Source organism: Zonotrichia albicollis, chromosome 19 (genome assembly GCF_047830755.1).
Source record: "Zonotrichia albicollis isolate bZonAlb1 chromosome 19, bZonAlb1.hap1, whole genome shotgun sequence".
In the NCBI taxonomy this organism is placed as follows: domain Eukaryota; kingdom Metazoa; phylum Chordata; class Aves; order Passeriformes; family Passerellidae; genus Zonotrichia; species Zonotrichia albicollis.
In genome coordinates, this window is record NC_133837.1 from 13,614,960 (window position 1) to 13,642,142 (window position 27,183).

General features: G+C 42.6%; 2 protein-coding genes across 6 annotated transcripts in view; one reads left to right on the forward strand and one right to left on the reverse strand.

Annotated features, from left to right (window-relative positions):
• On the forward strand, window positions 1-13,036 carry GPS1 (G protein pathway suppressor 1). The gene is made up of 14 exons (XM_074555308.1): window positions 1-134; window positions 2,547-2,639; window positions 2,973-3,154; window positions 3,939-4,103; window positions 4,270-4,405; window positions 4,560-4,637; window positions 4,950-5,010; window positions 5,380-5,465; window positions 5,940-6,034; window positions 7,140-7,245; window positions 7,597-7,677; window positions 7,801-7,938; window positions 8,158-8,292; window positions 9,004-13,036. Exons 1-14 carry the CDS (start codon window positions 102-104, stop codon window positions 9,076-9,078), a joined length of 1,464 nt encoding a protein of 487 aa, XP_074411409.1. The 5' UTR covers window positions 1-101; the 3' UTR covers window positions 9,079-13,036.
• The window catches only part of DUS1L (dihydrouridine synthase 1 like), a 23,375-nt gene continuing 5,715 nt past the window's right edge, over window positions 9,524-27,183 (reverse strand). The window contains exons 2-13 of one of the 5 annotated variants that reach the window (XM_005495663.2): window positions 25,808-25,916; window positions 24,853-24,903; window positions 23,248-23,360; window positions 22,401-22,483; window positions 22,134-22,237; window positions 21,035-21,179; window positions 20,322-20,418; window positions 19,871-19,959; window positions 19,180-19,346; window positions 18,572-18,609; window positions 15,535-15,610; window positions 9,524-15,215 (exon numbers count right to left, since the gene is read on the reverse strand). In XM_005495663.2, coding sequence (XP_005495720.1) covers window positions 15,064-15,215; window positions 15,535-15,610; window positions 18,572-18,609; window positions 19,180-19,346; window positions 19,871-19,959; window positions 20,322-20,418; window positions 21,035-21,179; window positions 22,134-22,237; window positions 22,401-22,483; window positions 23,248-23,360; window positions 24,853-24,903; window positions 25,808-25,916 — 1,224 coding nt within the window. In that variant the 3' untranslated portion in view covers window positions 9,524-15,063. Of the gene's footprint in view, window positions 15,216-15,534; window positions 15,611-18,571; window positions 18,610-19,179; window positions 19,347-19,870; window positions 19,988-20,259; window positions 20,419-21,034; window positions 21,180-22,133; window positions 22,238-22,400; window positions 22,484-23,247; window positions 23,361-24,851; window positions 24,904-25,807; window positions 25,917-27,183 lie in introns of all 5 variants that reach the window. The other 4 variants (XM_026798294.2, XM_074555306.1, XM_074555307.1 and 1 more) reach the window with 4 other exon arrangements.

The window sequence follows — 27,183 nt, forward strand, 5'->3', positions numbered from 1 at the left end:
TCACCTGTCGGCCGCGGCCTCGCCGCGACGCGCGGCCCGGAAACGGAAGCGGAAGCGGAGCGGGAGGGGCGGGTAGCCGGAAGCGGCGGCGTGAGGGGAGGATGCCGCTGCCCGTCCAGGTCTTTAACCTGCAGGTATGGGGTGGCCGCGTCCCGCCGGCCCGGCCCCTCGGGCCTTGCCGCGCTCCGCCGCGTTCCGCGTCCCTCCCGCGCAGGGTCTGAGACCCCTGCTCGGCCGCGGCCTCCGGGGGCGCCGTGCGGCCCTCTCCTTGCGCTCCACGGACTTGGAGCGGCTTTCGGCTGGCCTTGGGCCTTCGCTCGCCCTTCCGTCGGGTCTGTGTCTCTTCCGTCGCCGTTCGCGAGGAGCAATGCTCCGCCGAGCATCCTCCGGCACCCGTGGTGTCCCCGCCGCTGCGATGGCCCTGTGTTTGGTCCCCGCCGTGGGTAGGGTTGGAGTGGTGGCGGAGGGTACGGTGAGGTGGCCCAGTGAGGAGGAACTGAGAGTCTGTCGTGCAGGGAGAGCCCCGGGAGCGCCGAGGGGGTCGGTGACACGACGTACCTGCGGAGGCTGTCCTTTGCCAGTTTTAGCAGTAGCATATCTGCGTCAGGGCGCGGGGCTTTGGGCAGAGAGGACGAGGGACGGTTCAGCATCCAACTCGGCCCCTTCGTTAGTAATAGATCTGTACTGCACCCCGTCCAGCAGCAGATCACACCTATTCCTGCCGAGTACAGCAGGAGACTTCAGCTCAGGCACCAGCATATCTGCTTATGTGAGGCCTGGTGAGGTACCCTCAGCAGAGCAGCCCTTGGGGCTTAGGAAATCTTGGGGAGTGGCTGTTTATTATTTGCTCTGTGAGTAGTTTTTGAGTTGGCATTGCATCTTCCTTTCAAAATAAAGAGCTTGAAAATGTTTGAGTTTGCTTGTCCTACTGGGGCTTTCAGCCCACTTTTGTTTTTCCTTGTCTGGGAGTTAAGTGAGAAATGCAGAGTGCAGACTCTCACTGTAGCAAGACACAAATTGTTCTGTTCCACCAGCTGGAATTACAGTTACCTTTTTTGCTGTTTTCTAAGGAGTCTGTAATTGAGTTTTTACTATGGTAGGCAAGTGCCGCCTAAACAAACTAACCTTGGCACGTAGTGTTTGTGATATTAGAAAAGATAGAAGATAGATAAAAGTGGGAAAGGTAGCGGTCTCAGCATATGTTGAATTGCCTGTTTTTATGCGGATTTTGCCTGAGGGGTGGTCTAAACAACCAAAATTTCCTCTGTGCCTTCCCTGCCTCCCTTTCCTTCATGGAAAGGTTAGTAAACTAGGAAACAGATGGTTTTGCGCTTCACTTGCTTTTACTTCAGATTTTGGGAGATTTCAGTGGTGAGATGTGCATTTGATATGTATCAGTTTGTGAAAGAATAAGACCTCCAGACTGTGGGTGAGTGTAATTTTTAGAGATAGGAAATCTGCATCTGCCCTGTTCCCTGTCACAAAACAACCCAACTAAACAATCAACCCAGTCCAAAAACCCCTCAATCTTTGATTTCTTGACAGTAAAAATATGGAAATAATCGGATGTGTATGGGGGCAAGGTGGTTGGCATGTCTGTCTTTTGTGAGATCCACTTTTGCAAATCAAGCTTATATACTATGTGCACAAAGTCAGCATTTTATAAGCAGACAGTCTGCTAAGTTTTCCTCACTTTATTTCCTCACAGTAATTCCTAGGAAGACTGTTCAGCACACTTGGACTAGGAGGAGACAATGAATTTTGTGCCAGCAGAGCAGTTAGTTTGTGGAATGGGATAGCAAGCTGGTCTTACCTGGAGTACATGCAGGAGCTGAAGCAATGCAGCTGTGCCAAAGTCACTGCATTGCTGTGAGTCCTTATGGCTCAAAGCAGTGCAGGATATACTGGGAGAATAAAATTCTGTTGTTTCTCCAAAGAGGCTCTATCTGAGCAATTGAACTTGAAAACTATAGTAAGATAGTTTGACTAATGCCACATCCATGCAGTGCAGTCAAATTGTTCCTTGCTGTGTTGGAAACTCTGAAGTTGTCATTTGGCGTTCTGTTCTTTATGGCTTTTAATACTTCTAAGAAGTTTAACAATATTTGCCTCTTCCCCCTCCCCCAGAAATATTATTTCTAAGCATTAAAGCAGTTTTGAAAGGTTGTGGTGAGTTTTTTGGTACATTTTGCCTTTTGGAACTTCTTGATCTGAGTGTTAACACCTGCTCTTGCTCAGGGAAGAGAAATGGAATGCATATGCATACCTCACATACTTTGTATAATCAGATTATTTGACCCCTTCATTTTTTTGCTTGATAATTTACCAAGCCAAGTAAACTGCTCTGTGTGAATGCTAAGCCATACTGCTGCTTGCATTAGACCAAGCATCATGCTGACTGGTGGTGCTGCTAGAGAAAAGTCCTAAGGATATATCAAAGGACTGAGGAGTGCTTTTTCATTTTTAAAATTTAACACATATTTAAGCAAATCCTTAGTAAATTGAATAACATATAAGCTGCTTTTGACCTTGTTTTGCTCTTTTAGGGTGCAGTGGAGCCCATGCAGATTGACGTAGATCCACAAGAAGATCAGCAAAATTCACCTGATATCAACTATGTGGTGGAGAACCCCACGCTGGTACGTGCTGCTGAGGGCTGTGGGTACATTTCTTGCCCATGGTCTCTTCCTTGAAGAATTTTGAAAAAGACCCTTCTGAAAAAATCTTAACGCTGGTTAGTCTTAAACACAAAAGCATCACAACTGAAATTTCGAAATGGTAAATTGTAGTGTAGAGCATATTTCTGAGGAAATTACTTATATTTGAAGAAAGCAGACATGGACTAATCTTACTGATTTTTGTTTGCCCTCCTTGAGGGGATCAGGTCTGCAGGAAAAGCTGTGCAGGTCACAGTGCAGTAGGCTGATGTAGTTTGTCCATTTTCACCTTCTGAGGCCAGGTTTTGTTGGCAGGATTTGGAGCAGTATGCGTCCAGCTACAGTGGGCTGATGCGAATCGAGCGGCTGCAGTTCATCGCTGACCACTGCCCACAGCTGCGGGTGGAAGCTCTCAAGATGGCTCTGTCATTTGTCCAGAGAACTTTTAATGTTGATGTGTATGAAGAAATCCACAGAAAGCTGTCTGAGGCCACGAGGTACTAAGAGGCCATGGGAACGTGGGGAGCTTTCCTGACAGAGTTAAGAGTGATGTGCTGCAATGGAATACTTTGCATGTAATACCAGCACGTACCTTATGCAAATTATCTTCGCCCTTAGAGTTAATAGCAGCGACATGTGTGTTCATGCTTTTTTAAAAGATAGAGCACAGAAGGCATTATCTCATTCTGAAATCTTTGTGCTTTTAAAAGCTGCAGGTAGATATTGAGGTGAGTTTAGTCCTTGCAACTGCCTCAAATATTAATGAATAAATTTGTTTTTCCTGAGGCAGATTATGGAGGCCTGTTCTAGATGCTTTTGTTTTCATAAGTTAATATCTAATCTAACTTTTTGCCTTGTTTTGGTTTATTGTTTCCTTTCTCTCCCCCACTCTAGAAAGAGGCTTGATGTTAAGGATCACCTTTAATATCTCACTTATACATCCACGCTTCCCATCTTTGTATTATTTTTGTTGCTATGCTTATTTCATGATTTCTTGTCTGTTTTGCATGGGGAGTCTTTACCATGTGTGTGACAGTATATTCATCCTAAGATCATTAGGATAATTTTGTGAAGTATTTGTAAACATCTGTGATGCTTGTGTTACTGTTTGCACTGGACATTTTAACAATATGTTTCTTTTTCTCCACTACCTTTATTTTCTCTTTGGTCTATTTTGTGTATGCAGTACTGTTTGTTAGGGTAGCATTGCCAGGCACTTAGCAGACTTCTGTTTTGAAACATATTCAGCCTAATAGCCTCATTCAAATACTTTTCTTTCAGAGAACTGCAAAATACACCTGATGCTGTCCCTGATAGTGGAATTGAACCTCCTCCTCTTGACACAGCTTGGGTTGAAGCTACACGCAAGAAAGCTCTTCTTAAACTGGAGAAACTCGATACAGATCTGAAAAATTACAAAGGGAACTCCATCAAGGAGAGTATCAGGTGAGATGCAAAAGGCTCTTCTGGAGCAAGGAAGAGCATTTTGTTTCTCCGTAGTTAACGTGGGATGTGCCCTTAGGTCAGTGTGTTGAGTTACTTGTTTAGAACAAACTGCCTTTGTCCGTTTCTGAGCATACAGTTCACTGATGTTTTAATTGCCGTCCTCCAGGAGAGGCCACGATGATTTGGGTGATCATTACCTGGACTGTGGAGACCTCAGCAATGCTCTCAAGTGTTACTCGCGAGCCCGTGATTACTGCACCAGTGCTAAACATGTCATCAACATGTGTCTCAATGTTATCAAGGTAGGAGGATTTGCAGGCAGAGGTACCTGGTGTCTTTGTGATACCTGCTGTGAAGTTGCCCCCCATCCTTGGCTCTTGTGCCCTCAATGATGCGGCTTAGCTGAGGAGTGCCGTTTATCTGTGCCTGCCCCACACTATTTCTGCCTCTCTACAGGTCAGTGTCTACCTCCAGAATTGGTCTCATGTTCTGAGCTATGTTAGCAAGGCTGAGTCTACACCAGAAATTGCAGAAGTAAGCTCCTGCTCTTTAACTTGCATACATTTTCCCTTTGTTTTCTGTTTCTAAATTTGTAAAATGATTTCTTCCTTTCCCCCTTTATGACTTCTCTCATGATGCACGTGTACAAAATCTGACTTATGGTAAAAATGGGTACTTCCTGTCCTCAGTTTTGCCATATTTCCCAAGAGAAATAAAATTAAGTTTTCTTGCCATTGAAATTGGCAAGTTAATTATCAGGGTGAAATATCCTGGGGACATTATCCTAGTTGTAAGCAAAATAGCTTTCATACTGCTTGCTCACTACTGCTTTGTTTTATGCTTTAGCAAAGAGGAGAAAGAGATAGCCAGACACAAGCAATTCTCACCAAACTGAAATGTGCAGCAGGTGAGTGAATCCTTCAGCTTCCTGTATGGTTTGCCTGTCTTTCTATCTGTTAGCTGTCCGTAGGGCTCTTGGGTTTATTTTTTCTCTCATATTTGACAGACTTTGTATTTCCATACCAGACATGCAAAATTTAATGAAGCTGGTGAGATAGAGCTGCTGGTTTTTGCCATCTCCCTGAGTTTCTTCAGAGAGGATACCTGTATGAGTCAATGTAGTTCAAAGGATGCTTGATACAGTCTGAGGATCTTGTTTTACTTCACTAGTGAAGGCATTAGCAACCATGGGGGCCTTTCCTACTCCCTAGATTTTTCAATTTTCCCTAATTTGTATACTGTCATAAAAAAAGGACTAACTTTTTCTGGTTCCTAGGCTTGGCCGAACTAGCTGCCCGGAAGTACAAACAGGCAGCAAAGTGCTTCTTGTTGGCATCATTTGATCACTGTGATTTCCCTGAGGTGAGGACCAAGAGGGAGCTGTACGCAGGTCTTGGAGGGGATGCAGTTCTTCTTAGTATTAGGTTGTAAAATTCAGATATTGTAGTTATTCTTGCAGCATTCCTATATAGTTTGGTGGTGCTGTGAACTGTGCTGGTTGGTTTGTTTTGGTTTTTTAAGTCTCTGTTCTTGGCTTCTCTAAATGTTCTATTCTAGATCACATAAGAGTTACCTGTGAGATTTATGATTTATAATTTATAATTCAATCAACCAAAAGCTCCTGAAATTGATGTCTGCTCTCTTAGCAGTGTTACTGCTCTGACTCTGTCACCTTACGCAGTGGGTGAGAGCAACCTGAGTGCTTCCACTGCATTTGATAAGGACTAATCTTGTCACTGCTTGAAAGAAAGGCCTGGGGTAGAAGACTCAATGCCACCCTTACACCATTTTGGTAGTCAGTGACAGCTTGCTCTCTGTCTCTCCCTCTCTCTGTAGCTGTTATCTCCCAGCAATGTGGCTGTGTATGGTGGGCTCTGTGCCCTTGCTACATTTGACCGTCAGGAACTGCAACGAAATGTTATCTCCAGTAGGTGAGTGATGCCTTGAGTGATGTTTGTATGTACTGGACATCTTTTGGAACATGGGACTTTGGTTAAGAGTGGATTTTGGCAGGAGTATTTCTCATACAGGAGAGAAAGAATCACTGAGCACTAATTTGCCTTTAGCATTAAGTGGTGTTTCACTGTCTAGAACACAGTGGTTAATCACAGCTGAAATTTTTTTAATATAAGTTTCCTACCCAGGTTAAATCCTGCTATGCTGCTAAGCATCTGCATAGCCCAGTTGTCTGTCTTCATCAGTACTTCATATCAGATATTGAGTAGAGGGACACAGTCCTCTGTCAAAGGCAGCTTTCCTTCATGTTGCCCCTTGTTGTGGTGTATGTTAATCATTAAAACAATTTAGTAATTATTAGTACACCTTGGAGTGTAATCTTACTATACAGAAGGTTAAGATAATTACAGTCTTTGGAAGAAAGTGGTTATTGAGTGTCATAGATTTAATTGCAATGCTACTGAATTCCTGTCAGCTAGGTGTACAGGAGCTAGATGTACAGAAGCAGTAATCTTAAATTGCTGTGGAAAAGGGGTTGTTACCCTCTTTTATGGGCTGATAAATAGGGTGAGATCTCAAGGTTTAAAAATCTGTGATGGTGAACTGGGAGTGTGCTGAGGAAAAGTGTACATCCCTAAGATTTACCACACTCACAATAGCTTGTTTCTCAGAGAAATTGTCATGCTTGTCTTGTCTATGGCATGCTATACATAATGAAGGCTGTGCTTTGAAAGGGGACACAGAGCTGGCCAGCATGGACTACAGTATGGCATTTGTTTGCCTGATTTTGACCTATTCACATTCATGATTTTGTTTTGTGTGGACAAACACTTCTACTCTTTGGTTTGTCAAAAGTCTTTTGTCTTCCTTCATCACAGCTCTGATGCTGTGCTCTATCTCTCTGTGTTCCAGGCTCCTAGCCCTGGTGAAAATGGGCTGTCTGGTCTGTTAGAGGGTAAATTCTTGGAATCTTCTTGGAATGATAGTGAGAGTTTTTAACCTTGTGACTTGGAGTGATGAGGTTATGGGGTATATAAGTGGCAGGTTCCAATGTCTGATCACTGCCATCTTTATCTGTAGCTCCTTCAAATTGTTTTTGGAGCTGGAGCCACAGGTTCGTGACATCATCTTCAAGTTTTATGAATCGAAGTATGCTTCATGCCTGAAGATGCTGGATGAGATGAAGGTGAGTTGCAGGAGAGCAGTGCAGAGCAGACCCTAAAAGTTCCCTTTGCCTAGGCTTTTGTGAGAAGCAGTGATTGTCAAAAGTAGATACTAAATGTTCAGGTCTTCTGTGTCTTCTGTGTCTCTTGGTGTGGTGCATGGAAATTAGGAACAGTTTATTTGTAGAGAGAAATTATAAATATTTAAAACATATTCCTATGTTTTTTATTCATTCTTGTTTTATTGTATTGTCTTCCTGTAGTATAATATTCTTAAGGTTTAAGTATATACACATAAATGTTTCAGAACACAGGAATAATATATTTTTCCAGATTGCTTCTCAGCTTCTGATGTGGTTTATTGTTTTGCGCAGGACAACTTGCTGCTAGATATGTACCTTGCACCTCATGTCAGGACACTTTATACCCAGATTCGAAATCGTGCCCTTATCCAGGTAATTGTTCCTGTCATCCCAGAGGTAGATAAACAGGGAGATAGGCCATTTCTTTGCAATTACTTTTCTCCTAGTTTCTTAAAGGGTGGAGTGTGCAACTGAATATTTTCTTCTTCTTCTTAGTACTTCAGCCCCTATGTGTCGGCAGACATGCGCAAGATGGCCACTGCTTTTAACACCACAGTGGCTGCTCTGGAAGATGAACTCACTCAGCTGATCTTGGAGGGACTGATCAATGCCAGAATAGACTCGCACAGTAAGGTGAGTGCATTTCACCCATGAATTAGAGACTGAACAGGCTTACTAAGTTTAGAAACTCTCCATTCCTGAGAGGCTTGGAAAGGTGCATTCATCTCTTGGGCCTGGTGTGTTCAGTAGGGGTGAACTGTGTGTGACCTCAGGCTCCATAATGCCTTAGCTGTTTTCCTGCTGTGGAACCCTGGCACAGCTCCCATGTTCAGTTCTCTGTATTGGTTACAGATTCTGTATGCTCGAGATGTAGATCAGCGCAGCACAACTTTTGAGAAGTCTTTACAGATGGGCAAAGAGTTTCAGCGCCGTGCCAAAGCAATGATCCTGCGAGCCGCAGTCCTGCGCAACCAGATCCATGTCAAGGTATGGCCCTGCTCATCTGAGACTTAAAGGCAGGGTTAAGTAAAACTATGAAAGTTGGTGAATTGAGGATTCTGGAAGGGAGCGAATCTATCAGGTTCCTGATTGGACAAATTCTTACAGTAGTAAATACTTCATATATAAGGAACAAGTGTTTTTAGCCAGTAGATTAACCTGTTTGTACAGCTCAGAAGCTCCTTTGAAGTTTATATGGTTGGGTTAATTCTGAATAACTCCTTTGGTCCAGTCCTTGGTAGATGTATCTTCTACCTTCTCAATAAAGATTGTCTGAAGTAATTTTTTCAGCAGAGGAAGTAAAAGAAGTGTTAATTGTTAGGAGTATTCTTTCTGGATTGCAGTTTGAAAAGGATGCCTTTAGGGAGGATAGGCCATCTGCACAAAATGTGTTAATTTCTATAGTATATTAATCCCTGTGATTACTAAATGTCAGATAGGATTCAATTCCTGGGGTCAACAGCACCTTGTGCATAGTTGGTAAGAGTGGCTTAAAAGTTCTGGTTTGACTTCTTTATGAAAACTTTTTGTGAACTGTAGAAGTTGTTAATACAAAACCATCATTAATGAACCTGGGGGTATGCTCTCCCCCTGCTGCCATCCTGCTGTGCTTCACCTGTGCTTTATTTTGTCTCTCAGGAAGCAGGCTGCAGAATATTTACACATCACTAACTCGGATGTGCTTTGGTCTTGTTGCAGTCTCCTCCGAGGGAAGGTAGCCAAGGGGAGCTCACTCCAGCTAACAGCCAATCCAGAATGAGCACCAACATGTGAAAAACTTCGTGCACTACCAAAAGAAATGGTCCCTCAGGACTGTACCCAGTGTCTCACACACTAACTGCTGAGCTTCACAAACTGTCCCTATCTCCCTCACTTCTTGCTCGGATTGAGTCAGGGTTTGGTGGTGGATAATATGAATATTCCAATAACTTCAATTCTCCTTGAAAAGAAATTCTTTTTAAAAACAGCATCCCTAAAAATGAGTCTTCATTTCAGTTTTGGTAGAAACCTTCACTCTCCTTCCACCACTCCATAAAGAGCTTCAGGTTATCCGTACAGATTCTGAGTTGAGAGTTTTTCAGTTGCTAATAGTTTTCTTGTTTCAAAGTTGCAAAAATAGTTAGTTGAATGGACAGACACAATATAAGGTGAATTTTGCTGGCCTGAAAGTATTGCCTCGATTTTGAGCAATGCTGAGCTTTCTTTTTTCCAAATAAACTTACAAGTGCATTGCTCTCAATTATGGAACTAGAGTTCTGATGGGGGAGGAGATTTCCTTTGAGAAACTCTTGGAGAATTTTCACCTGTACCAGAAAACATGGCATTGCTTCCATGCATTCAGTCACGGGCCTTTATTTTAGGGTTTTATGTTTACCTGCAGCCAGGTTCTCTCTCTCTCTGGTCTCTATTTTCAAAGAAAACTGTTTCCTGATGTGTTTCCCTCTTGTGTGTGACCTGGCTTTAGGGTCCAGTGTTATCATAGCAGTAAATCTCTACTTCATGCAAATATTGCCACTTGCCCAGTCTTACTGCCATAGTGTGTGATGGGTTCCCCGCATGTGCAACAGTTGTTTTGGGTAGACTGGATAAATGCCATAGAACACCACTCAAGTCTTGTGGAAGCCCTAAAAAGAGTAAGTCTAGTGCCCACTCTCCAGGTGCATTTATTCTGCTTTTCTTTTTATAAAGGGGTTAAAGGTGGCAGCCCAGTGTGTGTGTGTGTTATCCTCCTGTGTTCATGAAAAGAGATATGCACTGAATTTTCTGAAGTCACTGCTGCCTTTTATTCATCTAATCCATAAGGCAAGCTGAGAATTTTGATCCATTCGTGACTGGTCTGGCAAGTGACTACAGATGTTACTTTTAATGTGTTCATGCTTTTTTTTAAAAAAAATAAGTTGTTATATCTAGTGCATTAAACAGCAGGATTAAAAAACTTCTGAGTATTTGGAATTTTGTGTTAAAGTTGGGTTTTAGGTATTTTGATCTCAAGCCTCTGTTTTTTTGCTAAGCTTCATGATGTTTCATAGGCGATTGTTTTGCTTTCTGATCTGGTGGGAGATGCAGCTTGGATGAAATGTAAAGAAAGTGCAGTTTGAAGGAACATTCGAACAGCAAAATTCCTGTAGCAACAGTGGTCTCTCCTGGCTTTCCATGCTTTTTATTACTTAGGTGCTGAAAATGGAAGCAATAGTGTATGTGAGGTCTTTGGTTACATTTGGCATGGAAAAATTCTCCCATTTTTGAGGGAAGAACTGAGTGTCAAGCATCGCTGATGGCCAGTTTAGTGAGAAAGGCAAGTTGAGTCCTTGGGTAAATTGCTGTATGTCCTTATAAGAGATGCAGGGAAAGTACTTTTACATTTTCTGTTTGTGTTGAAGGGAAGCTTTTCAGTCCTGAAAGCTACTCAAACATTTTTGCTTTCTTCCGCAGATGGGCCAGTGATAGTATTTATCAGGAAAAGATGTTACACTCTGCTCTTTAGGAGGTGGTTTTGCATCCCAGTGAAGTGCACCATGCCAGGTGACCATCTGTGCTCCCACTTTTGGGATTTTTATTTTATTTATTTATTTTTATCAGTCACTTGCTGGAGGATTTCTGCTGCAGGACTCCTCAGTGGTGTCTTGAGCTGACTGGAGTCTCTGTATTTCCAGACACCAGCGGCATCACACATCCCTCAGCAGCCACAAGGGGCCCACAAGGTGGCAGCAGCAGTTTCCAGCTCTGACTGTGGCCCGAGGCCATTCTGTATGCTGGCAGGCATGGTTAAGTTTTTGTCCCCCCAGACAAAAGTGCTTGCAGCCTCTTAGGGAGTTATCAAGCATTTCTCTTTTATTACATTGGCATCGTGGGTGCTTTGTGCAGAATTACTGGCATGTAACTCTCTCCTTTAGCCTGTGAAAGAAGCTGCTGTTGCTTTTGGATCTTGTAGATGGGAGTCAGGGCTGTACAGGCATGTTTCTTCTAGATATTGTCCAACACCTGCCTCAGTCCTAACTGCCTGCCAGTCTCAAACCCCGCAAAGTACAACACAGTATGCATATAGTTCTAGGAAAATTGCATTCATAAGCAGTCTCCCCCAGTAAAAATGATTCTTACCTTAAATCTCAATGTAATTTCCCAAGTAATAAATGGGGAAATAGTGACCAACAAAGATTGAATTTTCAGTGATTCCTTGTGACCGCCAAGGTCATTCAGTGATGAAGTTTTGTGGAATGTGTAGCATGTTGGTATGTCTAAGATATGATCAGAGGGGCCCATTCATATGGATTTAATGAACTTGTGCAGCACCGTTTTGTTAAGGAAGTGCCACTGGTAGGCCATGACAGGTTCCTCATGCAGTGTAAATCCTGCTTTCTTTACATGGCCTTGCTAGGACTAAAGGAAAAACAGTTGAAAAAACCTTATTCTTTTGGCAAAGGCAGTTTTAATTAGCACACTCACTGTAACTGGTAATGTAGAAGCTGCCACTGTGAGATTAGTGTTAGTTTGGGGTGATTGGTAATTATCTGCCCAGAACTTGTCCAGCACTGTGGTCTGTGTTGCTAGGTTTTGCAGGGGGAGGTCTGTTTAGAGGACCTTGGCTGTTGCAGCATCATCTATGAGCTGCTTTTGGCTGAAAGGTGTCAGTAAGTGAGGGAGAAAATAACAGAGCTTGGTCTTTGTCCCAGGCCATGTGAGTGTGACCTGTACATCTCTTCTGTGACTCTGCAGCAAAGGTCTCAGCACTGTTCCATCCTCTGGATAGCTCCCAAAACTGCCACTGAATAAGGTATTATTTCTGATATGTGCAATGTAATATAAACTTTCAGGGAAAGAATAAAGAGGAAACTTCAATCTGACAAAGACACATTGTGTATTGGTAGAAAGTGCTTGTCAAGCACTGATTCATTTTTCTTTTAAAGTCTCAGCCAAATAAATTTGACTATTTGAGATTCTTCTGCCATCTTCATTACTCTTTATGAAGCAGATAGCAGTGGGGCAGCAGTGTGCTGCATGAGACAGTGCTCTAAGTATGTTTTATACCATCTGCTTGTGACAGCTGAGGTTGAGACAAGTCAGTGTTTTACTTCTCTGGTATTCCATCAGCTGTGAATTTGCAGTAGGGTGAAAACCACCAAACTGGTGTGGAACTGAATTCTGCTTCCTCTGATGCTGTTAGAGAATAGGGAAAGGATTACTTGTCTGCTTTGCAAATGAACTTTGTAGTTAAAGTAATGTTATTTTGGCTTTTGTGTTCTTAAGAATCTCTGAACTCCATTCAACATTTCATAGGGTTGCTGTGTAGCTTTAGATTCTCTCATAGGATAACTTGATTAGGCTAAATTAGTTAGAAAGGGGAACAGAAACTGGCTAATAGGTCATGTCAAGCTCTAAGAGAAAATGTACAAGATTCACTAATTAGAAGCTTGGTAACTTCATAATGCAATTAAGTTTTTGACATAAAAGAAATAAGCTTAGGCCTTGGTAGAGTTACTGAAGCTACAGACTGCAGGACATTAGCAAGAGATGGTCTAATTCAAACAAGAACTCAAGTGGCAGGACCTGAAAAATCTGGCTTAGGTGGTAGATCAGGCTGGGTATTCTTTTTATCGCTGACCCTACAGGTGCCACTGTTTCAATTCTCTAAGCCTTCAGCTCAGGCTTTGTACTCCCTTTGCCTGTAGTTGATACAACTGTGAACTCTCTGCACTTCAAAGCTTGTACCCCATAAATACATGCTGAAATCTCGGAGTTTCAGTCTTTGTTTTGATGCACCTTTTTGTCTTTAAATTTTTTTTTAGATCTTTCTCATATCTCATGTCATAACCTGTTTCTCAAATAAAGGCAGTTGGCTTTCTTTTTTTCTTATGTGAAATACCCCAGCTTTTTCTTGTGTGCCTCTGAAAATAATTTAGATGTGAGAACCCATTTTCCTGAAGACTGAGCATCATTTTCAGCATCATTCTACATTCAGAGCACTGCCCTTTCTTCCCCTACTCCATGAAAATAAAATAGTGTGTATCTCCTTAAGGGCCTGTGAAACAGAAACAAAACAGGCCTTGACCTTACCGAGCTGGCAAACTACAATCTTTTGATTAGAGATAAACAGAATAATTAGTATATTGCCTAGCCTGAAAGTAATCCCTTGTTAGTGCAGGTGTGCTCAGTGTGAACAGTAAGTGGCTTGGCTTTGCTCATGTTGCAATTGGGCCTCCGAGTTCACAAGCATTGCTTAGTGAGTCGTGGCTCATCTGGACAGCTTTGCCGTAGTACTGCAAGGCTGGCATCTTCTTGCACAGCTGCCAAAAGTTCAGGTTGAAACTTTTTTCCATTTGTGTGGTGATTTGCAGTTGGATGCACAGAGGTGGGTCTATGTTGCAGTGCCAAACTGAGCAGTTTTTCAGCCCTGTGTCAGGGGTGTGGCAGCCTCCAGCCATGCCATGGACAGGAGTGGACAAGATAAGGTCTACCTGCATTTCTCCATTGTGATTGTTAAGAAATGCCTTGGTATGGAGGGAGGGACAAATATACCTTAAACACTAATTTCTTTATAGAATGGTATCCAATTACTACTCTCAAGTGTAAGGCTCCTCCTGAATTTAGGAGCCAAAAGCCACCTTGATTGTTCCTTCACACTGGTCTAGTACTTCTGGTACTTCATAAATACAGTGACGACACTGTATTTATGAGAGGGAGGGGTGATCCAAAATAAAATCTGTGTGTTTCACACGGCCCCAGTTCTCTTGTGCTGGAACTGGCTGTTTTGCCTTTGCAGACTTTGAGCAGGAGAATGTCTGAGCTTTCTGATCTTTTTGGGAAACTGTTAATGGGGAGAGGTCAATTAAACAGTTTGAAATTCTAGGATAACACATATTTGGGTTTTTTACTCCAAGAGGGGGAACAGACCAGGAAACTCAGACTACTTGACAGCTTTAGCATGTATGCCTGTGCAAGGGAAGAAGTGAACTACTTCCACATGAAGTGGAAGAGGTGGTTTCAAGTTTCCGTCTTTAAAAAAGGCACGTGTAGGACCTGCATCTGGTTTTGTCACATCTCTCAGAATTTATCACATGTAAAGGACAAATGACTACATCATGAAGTATGAGACCTTGAGCAAGGAACTACTACTGGACTTGGTTACAACTTCCCACATATTTTTAGATAACCCTCTCTGTTAAAATAGAGATTTCATCCTCCCCCAACCTTTGGCTCATGGAAGACTGTCAAGTGTGATCATACTGTAAGAAACTAAGAATTGTTAATGTGGATATAGCAAAATCTTACAGTTTTACATTCACATTTTCCAAGTACTGCTGTTTTCCTTTCTGCATTAAAAATGAAGCCTACTAAAACACTAACAAATGTGACACATTTTCTGTTTGTGAGGAAGTCACTTACACTGCTATTTTTAGTATGCCAGAAGGCTGTTCTAATACAATAAACTTAGTTGCCAGTATTAAAAACAGAACATGAAGGGTTAAGGAGCATACAGGAGGCAGAGTGTAATGGCAGCTTACAGAAATTGTCTCCACCCAAAAATGCAGCATTTTCAGTCTTTCAAATACAGCATTAGACATTTAATTGCATCTCTTTTATTTCAAATGCAGGATAATTCCCTGAGTAAGCAGTTTTTTACTTAAATAAAACTTTTCCAGAACTTAATTATGTGGAAGAAGTTCACACAGCTGACAGTGAGCTGGAGATGACACATTCTTTGGCCCAGGGAAGTAGTGTAGTGGTCTGGCAGGAGCTCTTGGACTGTTCATTTCCAAAGCTTCACCCTGTACTGTCACCAGCCTCCTTCAGCACTGCTGTCTCCCCCACCTCTGTGTCTCCTCTCTGACTGATCTCTGGGGTCTGAATTCCTTTTTGACTGTGCTGCCATGAAAGGGATTTTTCATACTTGGTCTTAAAAAGTAGTCCATGACCTGAAAAAGCAAAAAGGGGAAAAAAACCCCAAACCAACATCCTGAAATGAGGTGACTACAGTGGTAAACGGAATACCTCATGCCTTATAAAGACCGGGTCATTACAGACTGGAAACTGCATCCCAAGGCTTTGGAAGCAGGAGCAATGACACAGAGAAGGAAAAGCAGTCTTTTAAAATCGTACTACAAACTTTTACATAACACGTAGGTAAGTATGTAGATTTTAACACTCACCTACACCCCATAACCCAAAGATTCAGTAATGAATATAGATGGGAGGTGGATAAGATGTTTGCTTGTTAAGGCCAGATGCACTTACCTGGACAATCTGCTACCTCCTTGAATGCTCTTTTCTTACAGCATCCTCGGCACATGTTAAACACACATTTAGTGCCCTGGGTTGGGACAGTGGTATAAAGAAGCTTGTGTCGGTGAAAATAAAATTATTACTGTTTACTATAATAAGTAACAATACAGCTCTGCACTTTCAGATCTTTGGAAAAAAACGTGTACTCAGCCTAATGAAGATGATGGAGTTGATGTCATATTGGGTGCTATCTGCTGTTTGCACATAAAGAATAAAAAAAACCTGACCGACCAAAAAAAAGAAACCCTCATTCAACTTGTGCAGCCCCCACAGCCTGTTGGGCAGCCCGAGCTACCCACCACAAGCGGCCACATGCCATAAGCCCTCTGGAACAAGCATGAACACATTTGGTGCTGGCGAGCCTGCTCTAGTTCTCTGCAGCATGAAACACAGCACTACCATCTGCATCTATGCCTACAATATGTTACCACCAGAATTACTTCCCTACTTGTATCTTAAAATACACCTGCATATTTATTAAAAGTATAATGTGTGACCCTTAGGGGACGGCAGCAGCTGAGTCTTGGCTACCTGATGAGGTGGCAGAATGAGCCTGGGTCTCGGGGCTGCTTTGCTCTCATACAGTTTAGAAAAGGGGGTTGATATTGTGTACCATGGTTCCCTTCACCCTAGTCAGAAAACCTTTCATGTTTAGGGAGGCTTTAGTTGAGTTCCTTATCCTTTTCCTTCTCCACACACCCCTACCCCATTTCATGACATAGCTCAGAAGCACATAATCTAGCGGGAAAAAAAATAATTACAGACCTGGTCAGAAGATTTCAAGAGCTACCTGCAACATTACAGTGATGCAACAGCAAAACAAAAATAAGTCTAAGCCCTGGTGCAGACAATCTTGCTTTATGCACCAAGCAATGACACCAGGATTAGCTATGAAACAGGATGGCTTTGAAAGCAGACCAGCCTAGTGCTCAATGCTTTCCCAATGATGAACACAGCAAAAAAAAATCCCATTTTTTTCAGTAGCTGCAACTTCAAATTAAGCCCCAGCTGGCTGCCACTGCTTCCCTGCAGTAACTGTGTTACAACACGGAGCAACATCATATGCTTGTGTTGCAGGCTCCCCTGCCCCTGAGGTGTATGTAATGCTAATTTTTAAGCTAGAACACAAAATTACTTATATCTTACACCCCACTTTACAGGTATATTAGCAGCAATAAATACACTCTGCTTACACAGCTCAGCAACATCACCCTGTCAAGCAAATAGCTATGTTCCCCCAAGGGAAAAAATAAATCAAGCAAAAGCAAAACGAGCTCTTTGCCAATATCAAAATATTTGAAATTTCAATACAGAACCTGTAAAACCAGCTGCCTCATTTCGCTTTGCTAATAGTGAAAGTCAATGTTAATTTATTGCAAAGGCAGGACTGAGGATGAGGAGGTGCTTAGGCTTGTTTTGATAAGGGCAGAGATCCAAACACAACACAAAACAGCTGCAGGTGCTGCCTGACGCTGCAGGCTGTACTGCGATGACATGAAGTATTTTTATTTTATGCTAAGAACCACACCAGTTATTCAAATTTTCCCTTTGCAGAAAAACTCCATCCACCACTAACTCCAATAAGAGGGGGTTGTTTTTCATTTCACAGTAAAATATGCATGTCATACATGTGTAGAAGTCTGGAGATTTGTTTCCAGGATATCTTCAGAAATTCAATTAACTCACTCAACTGTCTCAGCAATAAATACCCTGAGCAGCAGCAGGACTGCACTTTTTTGGAGAGGAAGGCAAAGTCTCTCAAAGTCTCTCAAAGAATCTGTTATGTATGTTAAGGATTTTTGTGCAGCACCTTCAACCTCAGAGATTGGTTACAGTTAATGGTTAAAAAGCTTTTGCCCAAGTATGGGCTTTCCTCCCCACACACACACTTATCAGCAGGACTTGGTATGCACCTGTGTCACTGGGCACTGGCACAGACCTACCTTTGGATTTGGAATAACAGAATAGAATCATAGAATAGTTTGGGTTGGAAGGAGCCTGTAGAGGTCATCTACTCCAATCCCAGGCAAAAAGCAGGGACATTTTCAACTAGATCAGGTTGCTCAGAGCCCTGTTCAACCTGACCTTGAATGTTTCCAGGAATGGGGCATCCACAACCTCTCTGGGAAACCTGGTCCACTGCCTCACCATAAAAAACGACTTCTACTCTCTTCAAACCCATTGCCCCTTGTCCTACTCCAACAAGCCCTGCTAAAAATTCCATTGCTGTCTTTCTTTTAAGTCCCCTCTAGGCACTGGAAGGGGCAGTGAGGCTCCCCAGAGAGCCTTCTCTTCTCCAGGCTGCACAGCCCCCCTGTCTCAGCCTGTCTCCTTGACAGAGGGACTTCATCCCCCAATCATCTTTGTAGCCTCTCTGGGCCTGCCCTAACAGCTCCCTGTGTCTCCTGCACCAAGGGCCCCAGAGGGGGATGCAGAGCCCCAGGCGGGGGTGCGACCAGAGCAAAGGCACAGAATGCCCTCCCACCGTGACCTGCTGTCCATGCTGCTTTTGATGCAGCCTAGAGCACAGGGGCTGTCTGCGCTGTGAGTGCACATTGGTGAGTCATGACCAGCCTCTCTCCCACCAGCACCCCAAAGTCCTGGGCAGGGCTGCTCTCAGTCTGTGCCTCCCCCCAGCCTGGATTTGATACCATGGTTACCCTGAACAAGTGCAGAATCTTGCACTTGGTCTTGTCAAACCTCAGAGGTTACCACAGGACACTGCTTGAGCTTGTCCAGGTCCCTCTGGATGGCCCTGTCCCTCAGGTGTGTCACCACTCCACTCAGCTTGGTGTCATCTGCCAGTATGCTGAGGACACCTTGATCCCACTACGCACATCATTGATGGAGACATTGAGCAGTGCTGGTCCCAGTACAGACCCCTGAGGGACACCACGTGTCACTGATCTCCATCCAGACACTGATCCCTACATGGACATTTCATTTCCATTTCATGGAAAAGCTTTGATGGATGCCTGTACTGACTTACCTTAGGGTTTCCACATTGATCACATTTTGCATACTTGGCTGAGAAAGAGAGAGAAAGAGAGAGAGAGAAACCTGATTTCACCAATGGTATTTTTATGTGGAAGAAGTAAGTTTAAAAAAAAAAATCAGAACCAGAAAAGCTTGGTGCTTTTCTAGACAGAGACTCATTTTGAAATTAAAATACAGTACCTCCAGTAACAGTACAAAGGTAAAAATACTTTGAATTTTTAAGTGCTTCTATGCTAAAATCCAAACATTGAAAATTTTAATCCTCAAGTCAAGCATAAAACAGGAGAATATCAGCTTGAAATTCATACAAAATTTCTACTTCAAATGCTAATGATAGCTACAATGCAGTTTGTAAATAATTTTGATCTTAAAAAGATGCTTAGAGAGAATCAGTGACCTACTACTTTAAACCTTGTTTCCTTTACCAGTGAACATTATTTGAATCATGTTGCCTGCTATTGAAATTTCAATAGCAACAATTCCTCCTCTTTTCAAAGAAGTTTCTACAAGTACACAAGCCAGGAAAATTCTTAGCGGCAAGTTATGTCGAAAGTGGTATCAGCATATCTCCATATATTTATGCCAATAAATGGAACTTACGTTTTAAAGATGGATCAAAGCTTTTATTTGGATTTCTTAACTTCTTTTTTTGTTTATTCTTTGACAGAAGCTCAGAATTTCCATCTTCCTCTTCTTCCAGAGCACGTTTTCCTCGCACACCTTTTTCAGTTCCACTATCTCCATTCTCCCTGCATCTTTCCTTTGGCCTGAAACAGTGAATTTAATCATAAGTTGACTGGAGGGAAGGAGTAGCTGTTCCCTGACCATTATTTTGGTTTACAGAAATCTGGGTAAACCATAAACCTTTCTATTGTGGAAATGAAGTGTCATTGCCCTTAGAAATGGGATAGACAAACCTAGCTGTTTTGGTTAACACTAGGCAGTTAATAACAGACACACTATCAGATATAGCAGTAGGAAAGCCAATTAAAGTTGGCCCGCTAAATTGGGCATATCAGGTTCTTGTTCTCAGCTGCTAGCTGCTGTGGGATTCCTAAGTTTTACTTTCCAGAGAGAGAGGGAGAGAGAAATTTGAGGAGGATCCAAAGGCGAAGATGCAAACAATGAGCCACATCCCCACAAACAAAGCAATAACTAGGAAACAACCAAACTAGAATACAAATAATGCAAAGTCTTCTTCAGGCTTTTTTCTTTTTTTTTTTTTTTTTTTTTTATGGTATGGGTGGGAAAGTCCTATGAGTACCTGTAAGTATCAATAAAAGTAACTCACCCTGGCCTGATGTATGGCTGACAGATCCAGTGGAAAAAAGGCAACCCTTCTTTTGGCTTTTCTCCTTCTTTCTGATTAGCTATTTCTTCCTGCAGCATAGAGTTACAGTCAGTCTTCCTGGAGTTGTCAGAAAATACACTAAATAACACTTCAAACTCCAGGAAATCATGAATTGAAATTTAAGCTAACAATTACTGACTATTACATATAGGCTAAAAAACCATCCATGACAGATGAAGTGAAGCACATTTCTAACTCCTAAATCAACTTTATCCCACATAAAGTTGACCAGGCTTAAGGGGATGCTACTGTAGTAAGCTACGAATATCAAGATTAGTAAGCCACAAATCCCAGAGAAGTGACTAATGGATGTCAACTCTATGACATACTTGGTACATTGCCACCAAGTGCAGGCAGTGCTGTTCTGGGAGATTAGAGCCCATCTTGGTACCTGACATCGCAGTTTCAGCTCCCTGTTGACATCTACAATGCCCTCTAGAGTCTTCACTTTTGCTAATTCTTCACGCAGCTGCTGGTAAACTTGAAGCCTGAGGTAAAGCCCAAACATCAGTTATATTTAGACTGCAATCAACTAAAAATAACTGCATAAAAGCATTTTATACACTTTTCCTGATTCATTTGCCTTTGGTAGAAGCTTATATTCGTCTTTGTAAGTCCAGAGAGAAGCACACATATGTCTCTTCCAGATAAAGACTCAGCAGACAACCAAGGTACTTTGACATAAACTAACGTGAATGTACAGTCCATCAGCTGCTTCTCTGCCCATAACTATGTAACTGCCCATAGCTATGCTCTCACTCCACAACAAATGCAACAGCACTCTGCCTCACAATGAACAAGGAGATAGTTAACTTGTGCTTGCCATGAAGTGTGTGCAGATGGGCAATTACCACATTGCAGCTGGCGTGCTGTGAGATCACACCCTGGCTGATCTTGTGGCAACTTGTTCATTCCCCATGCCCTGTTTCCCTGACATGAAATAAAGGGTAAAGACCTCAGCCCACACCCTCTCCAGCCAGGTCCAGGAAACAAAACTTTGCAGCATACTCATTCTGGCCAAACAAATCCTTGTCCAGAAAGCCCACACACTTTCTAAGCAGGATGAGCCCTGAAAACATAAAAGAGTTCTATGGAGATACTCACGTGTGATGCCAGAGCTTGAAGAGATGAGCCCTAACATAAGACAATGGACAGGGGTACTTCCGCACGATCTCCAGGTACTCCTCAGCCATCTCCCACACCAATGGGTTCCGGCCCTCAAACAAAGCTGGGTTATGAAGATTACCTTCTAGGGAACGAAAATAAATACTCAAACTTTCATTTCAGGATTGAAACAAAGGCCAAAATCTCTGCTCTGGAGTTTGATCATCTCTTCTGTGATCCTACAGCCACAGACACATCACCCACATACTCTCAAAAGGAACACAGGGTCCGTAATACTCCAGCCTGACCTTGGGATACTATATTTCACTATGCAATTCATAATTGCACTGAACAGCTCATATCTAATTAAAGTTCTGTTTCTAGAAAGGCATATAACCTTGACAGGAAGACAGTAAACCAATTAATAAATAGAGAAATCACTGCTTTTGTTGCCCAGTGGTTAAATACTGAAATGACAGGTGTCTTGCCTTATGTCTGTATTGATATTTGTCTGGCCCAAATTCACAAATACAGCTTCTCACTGTGCTTTTCTCCACTGGCTTCACAAGCTTTTTGTTAACCAGTATTCTCTAAAACCAAGATTCTACAACCCTTCTTTGATTGTGTGAGTGATTAGAAGCTTTTCTGATGCCTATCCAAGCTCTTCCTGTAGGAAGTTATGTCAATTTTTTCTTGTCCCAACCCAACATGAACCACCTGCAGGAATATTAACCCACAGATGCACTTAGTTCATTGAGAACCATTCAAAAACTGTTCCATTTGATTAACAGATGTCACAAAAATATTCCAGGACCACAGGAGCCCCATATGCCTCCCATATGTCAGGTAATTACATTTGAGCTCAATGAGTCAATGGTATTGCAAGTCCAACAAAACTATTCTTTACCAATCTTAAGGGGTTCCTATTCCTGGTATGAGATGACCAGTGTAAGATGAGGGAGAATGGCCACTCAGCTGTCAAGCAAAGCTGTTCACCAAGTCAATCTGACATAAGTTTTTAACAAATGTATGTGAGGCTGCTAAGGGAATAAGAAACAACTCATATTCTCATCAGAGTAGAAGTGTTAATTTTCTTTACCTGCACTCATGACACCATGTACTCCTGTCTTACGGATGCACTCTTCCACATCACTGAGACACTGGATGTTTCCATTTGCAAATACAGGAATGTTTACAGCTTTTCTATTCCAATGAATAAAACAGATGCATAAAACTGAGAATTAGAGTCAACCCAGGAATTCTCCTCCTGTCACATAAATTTGTTTGCTCTTCAATACCACTGTACAATCTGTTTAAAATCCAGTGTGTTAGCAGGAATTCACTAAGACTGGTACTGCTCACTAACCTTACAGCTTGAATGTGCTCCCAAGATGCCACGCCAGCAAGTGGTCCTTTCTGTTCTTTAGTACGGCCATGCACAGTCAGCAGCTGGAACAGAACATTACATTTGCTTTCCACATGTATGAACCACTGGAATAAATCCACTGAAAAAAATTTCCTTTTGCTCCCTACCACTTCAGGGATGCCACTGAATTCCTGCTGCTATTTCAAGAGTGCAGGGAGTTTAGCAACACCGAAAAGTATCAGCAGCTCACCTACTGTGGCATGGTCTTAGGCTCCTTTCATCTTGCTATTCCATGGCATGAAAAGATTCTATCATGGGAGAACCTACAGGTTTCCTTTCCTTCTCCTACTGGATTCAATTTGTGATTCACTTTGGAATTTGTGATATACTGATCTACCTTTCTCCTCAGCAGAAAGTCCAAATACTGTCAGTACTGTCTCTAACTGCAGACCATCTCTTCCAATTTAACTGGAGTTAAATCCTAGAAGGCTGCTTACTTCTTCTAGTGATACCTTTTGATACCTTTTTTCTTCTACAGTACCGTGGATTTTATGCATTCACACATGCCTCCTGCAGCACTATGTGAATATTGAAATGCTCAACCACAGTGAAGGATGCTGCCCAGTGCAGTGATTACAAAAGACTGAAATCATTGTGTCTTTTGTACCACACCACTGACCTGTAGCCTAGGGCTGCAAACACACAGAACCTGTCTGCATTCTGTTTGCTCTGTCTGTAAAATAATGCAGCCTATTCATATCCACAGTATACCAAGAACTGGTCATCAGATACTTTACAAAAAGATACGTGTCCAGTGCAGGAGGAGACAGAGCAGCTGCCTTCTTACCTGGCAGCCAGCTTTCTCCAGCATCTGTGCATACTTCACTGTCTTGTCAATCTCCGGGAAAACGCGGATTTTGCATGTGATGGGAACAGAGAGCTTCTCGTTAGCCAGTAAAACTGAGAAAGATTGAAAACACAGGTAAGTGGGCTGCACAATGCTATGAAAAGTGTCTGCTCTCCTCAAGATCTGATACTGGGTATGGTATGTAAAAAGCCTAAGAAGTTACTGCTATGCAGTCCTCATGGCTTGTACTCCTCCAACATTAACACTTGCTTGTCTACCTTTCCCACAAAAAGGTACTTCACTTCTTTGCAACTTATCACCAAAAAAATCATTATAAGTAGAGTCTTATCCATGGCAAGCAGAGGCTTATCAAGTGAGGTAGGCTGCAGATGCAATCAAGTAGTAAATGTAGGTTATAGAGTCAGGGTGAAATCTAGAACATGGTAAACTCACAGTCCTTACACAGTACATGGAATCACAAAAATACCAAAAAGAGAGCTAACAAAGAGAACCAACTGGAAAACAGTGAGTAATGCTGCGTCTGAAATTCTTGTCTCTTACAGAGCTTGGATATACAATGTAGGAAGTGACCTGCTGTCTTCTAATCTAAATCCTATGAGCTCTAATGATAGGTACTTCCCATCACCCTTTCAAAGGAGCAAGCAAGATGTATACAGATGCAAGCAGAAAAGAGTGCTCCACCATTTAAAGGCAGCTGGGAAAAGAACGAGGAAGAGGACAGCCCAAGATACCTCTCTTACTAGACAGCCTGGGTTCACCCAACTAGATGACCTGGGTTCTCTTCACACCTTGAGGCCATTTTGATTTGCATATTTCTCAACAGCCACACTACATGCTGGGCAAGGATGCACTGTCTTATCTTCCAGGTTCCCAGCAGTGTCTTTGTACCAAACATCACTCAAGATTCCCCACACTACTGGGAATGCAAAGAGAAATAGGACTGTCTAACTTCATGGTTCCAACACTTGCTTTGAAGTGGGATGAAGGCACATTCTCAGTTCTACAAAATGACCAAAACTTTGCTTTTTATATCAGTTACAAACGTATTTCTTAAAAAAATATGATGCTGATCACAACAGCTACTGATAGCCTGAAAATGACCTACATGAATTAGGAGAAGAAAGGCATAATTTGCTATATTCTGGACAGAAAGAGTACATGGAGTTGATCAGAAAAGGGAAACTGTGGCTTCAAGCAGAAGCACGACCCTTGGCACCTGAGAACTTCAATATGAAAAAGCAAGGCACTGGGACTTCTACTGTTTCTAGAGCTGGAGAGCCACTAAGCTATCATATGAGACTGGGACTTAAATGACTCACTTTCACCTGAAGTCTGTTTCAGGTACAAACGTTTTTTAGCAGACGTAGTGTGAGTTTGCTGTGGGATACCACCAAGTATCTTGAGGGTACCACTGGAATACCATATGAAATAAAAAAAATAAAAGAACAAAAAAAAGAATACAACTACCTCTTCAAAACCCAAACACAACTCTGCCTAAAGAAATATGATGCATCTCCAGTCCCCCAAAATCCCCAAACCTCCTCTCAATAATTACTTTATCCTATTCCTTCTCTAAATACTTACTCATTCTCTGAAGAAGATCCCACTCCTCTTGCAGGAATGCTCCATAGTGACCTATGATAAAATAGCACATGACAGACTTGCGCAGAAGAGTAAGATCTGGAAGCACAGTTTTCATAAACTCTCACAAAGATCCAGACACTCATATGCCTCACTGGCAGAAACACAATTGCTCTGTCCTGCCCCAACTGGAAGAGTGGGATCATTCTGTTCTCCCTGCCACCCTAAATTTACAGGAAAAACAAGGAATACCCACACCCTACTTTCACTGGTACTCCCCAAGGCTGATGTGTTGACACTTGCAGCTGAAAGTCCAACTTCTAAGGGTTTATACCAGATGTTTAATAAATCCTATTAGGTAACAGATGATCAGACTGAAAAATTTATTTGTACCATTAATCATTTCCTATAAGTCTTTGAAAGGTATTTTAGAAGAAGAATGGGCAGTTACTGAACAAATATTTTCTCAATACCTTAACTGATCCAAAATTTTCACTCACTGCCTCTGGTCTTCAAACATGCAGTATCTAAGGGATTCAGTAGGTGTCATCCTCTTCTACACTATTGTGAAAAAACTCTGCAAGTGTCAGGGAAACAGGAGATCCTAAGGTCATTTTAATTTTAATTGCAGTTTTTTAAGTGCAGTTTTTTAAAAATAAGCTGTTTGAGCAAAAATCAGAAAGAAAACCAAGCTCTTACTAAAAATAATGTTTCTGAAGGATATTCTAGACACAGAAGCTGCCACTTAAGAGAAATCAGAATTAATTATATCTAATTTTTGCTTTAGGTACTACAAAAAGCATTACCTGCTACATTGGGTGTAACTAAGTCTGGCTTCAGCAGTACTGTCGCCTCCCCAAGGCATGACTTGGCCCTCTTGATATTTTACTGCCAACATTCCCATTTGAAATGCCACTTGCCATTTCTCTGCTTATCCAGGGTTCAGATTTGCACATACCTCTCTTTGCAATCATTTGGGGGCAACCCAAATTTAGGTCTATGGCATCACAGTAATCCTGAGCCAACAGTGCTGCTTGGACAAACACTTCAGGATCATTGGCACAGAACTGTGAAAACCAAAGAGAAGTGGAATAATCAGGCAATAGCTTTCTTCAAGTACTGACAAAAAGTTATGATGTAGTTATGAAGCAACTACCTGCTACAGAAAATAGGCAAATATGCAGAGTTAATAACACCAAACACTATTTCTCAAAATGATCAAGGGAAGCCATGTGATGTAATCTTGTTGGACCTCAGTAAAGCATTAGATACTGTTTCTCACAGGATGGTTCTGGACAAAATGTCCAGCCCACATCTGGACAAACACATTGTGTGATGGGCAAACAACCGGCTCATGAGTCAAGTGCAAAGGGTTACAGTGACTGGGATGACATCAGGCTGGTGACCTGTCATGATTAGGGTTCTGCAGGGCTCCATCTTAGACAGGGCCAGAGCTCTTTAACAGCTTCATAAATGCCTTGTAACCTTGCTGACATTTGTTACCTTGCTGAGGATACTAAATTGGGAAGAGCTGTCCACGCCCTGGAAGGCACACAGGCGCTGCAGAAGGACTGTGACAATAAGAGGGCTGGGCAATCACAGACCATATGAAGTTCAATAAAGACAACCAGCCTATTCTAAACCCGGGACAGGTTGACTCTGGATGTATGGACAGACAGGGGAACAAAAGGCTGGAGAACAGGGCTGCAGAAAGGGACCTGGGGGTCCTGGCTGATGGCAAGCTGAATATGAGCCAGCAGTGCCCTGGCAGCCAGGAAGGCCAGCTATGTCCTTGGGGGGCATCTGCTCTGCACTGGGGCTGCTTCACCTCAAGTCCTGGGGACAGTTTGGGACACCACAATATAAGAAAGATCCAAAGCTATTAGGGAGTGTTCAAAGGAGCTTACAGAGATGGGGGCCATACGAGTGGCTGAGGCCACTTGGCTTGTACAGCCTAGGGAAGAGGAGACAGAGGGGAGACTCTGTCGAAGTCCATAACTTCCTCACAAGGGCAGCAGAGGGACAGCTCTGCTCTCTGCGACCAGTGACAGCTGCTGAGGGAATGTCTGGGGCTGTGTCAGGAGAGGCTCTGGCTGGATGTCAGGGAAAAGTTCTTCCCCAGAGGGTGGTCAGACACTGAAACAGGCTCTCAAGGGCAGTGGCCATGGCCCTAAACCTGGCAGAGCTCAAGGAGCATCTGGACAACACTGGTGGGATTCCGGTGGCTGCTCTGTGCAGGAGTTGGACTTTGTGAATCCCTTACAACTGAGGATATTCAATTATTCTATTAAAAAAAACCTCAAAACAAAATCTGTGACACTTACCAGCTAAAGA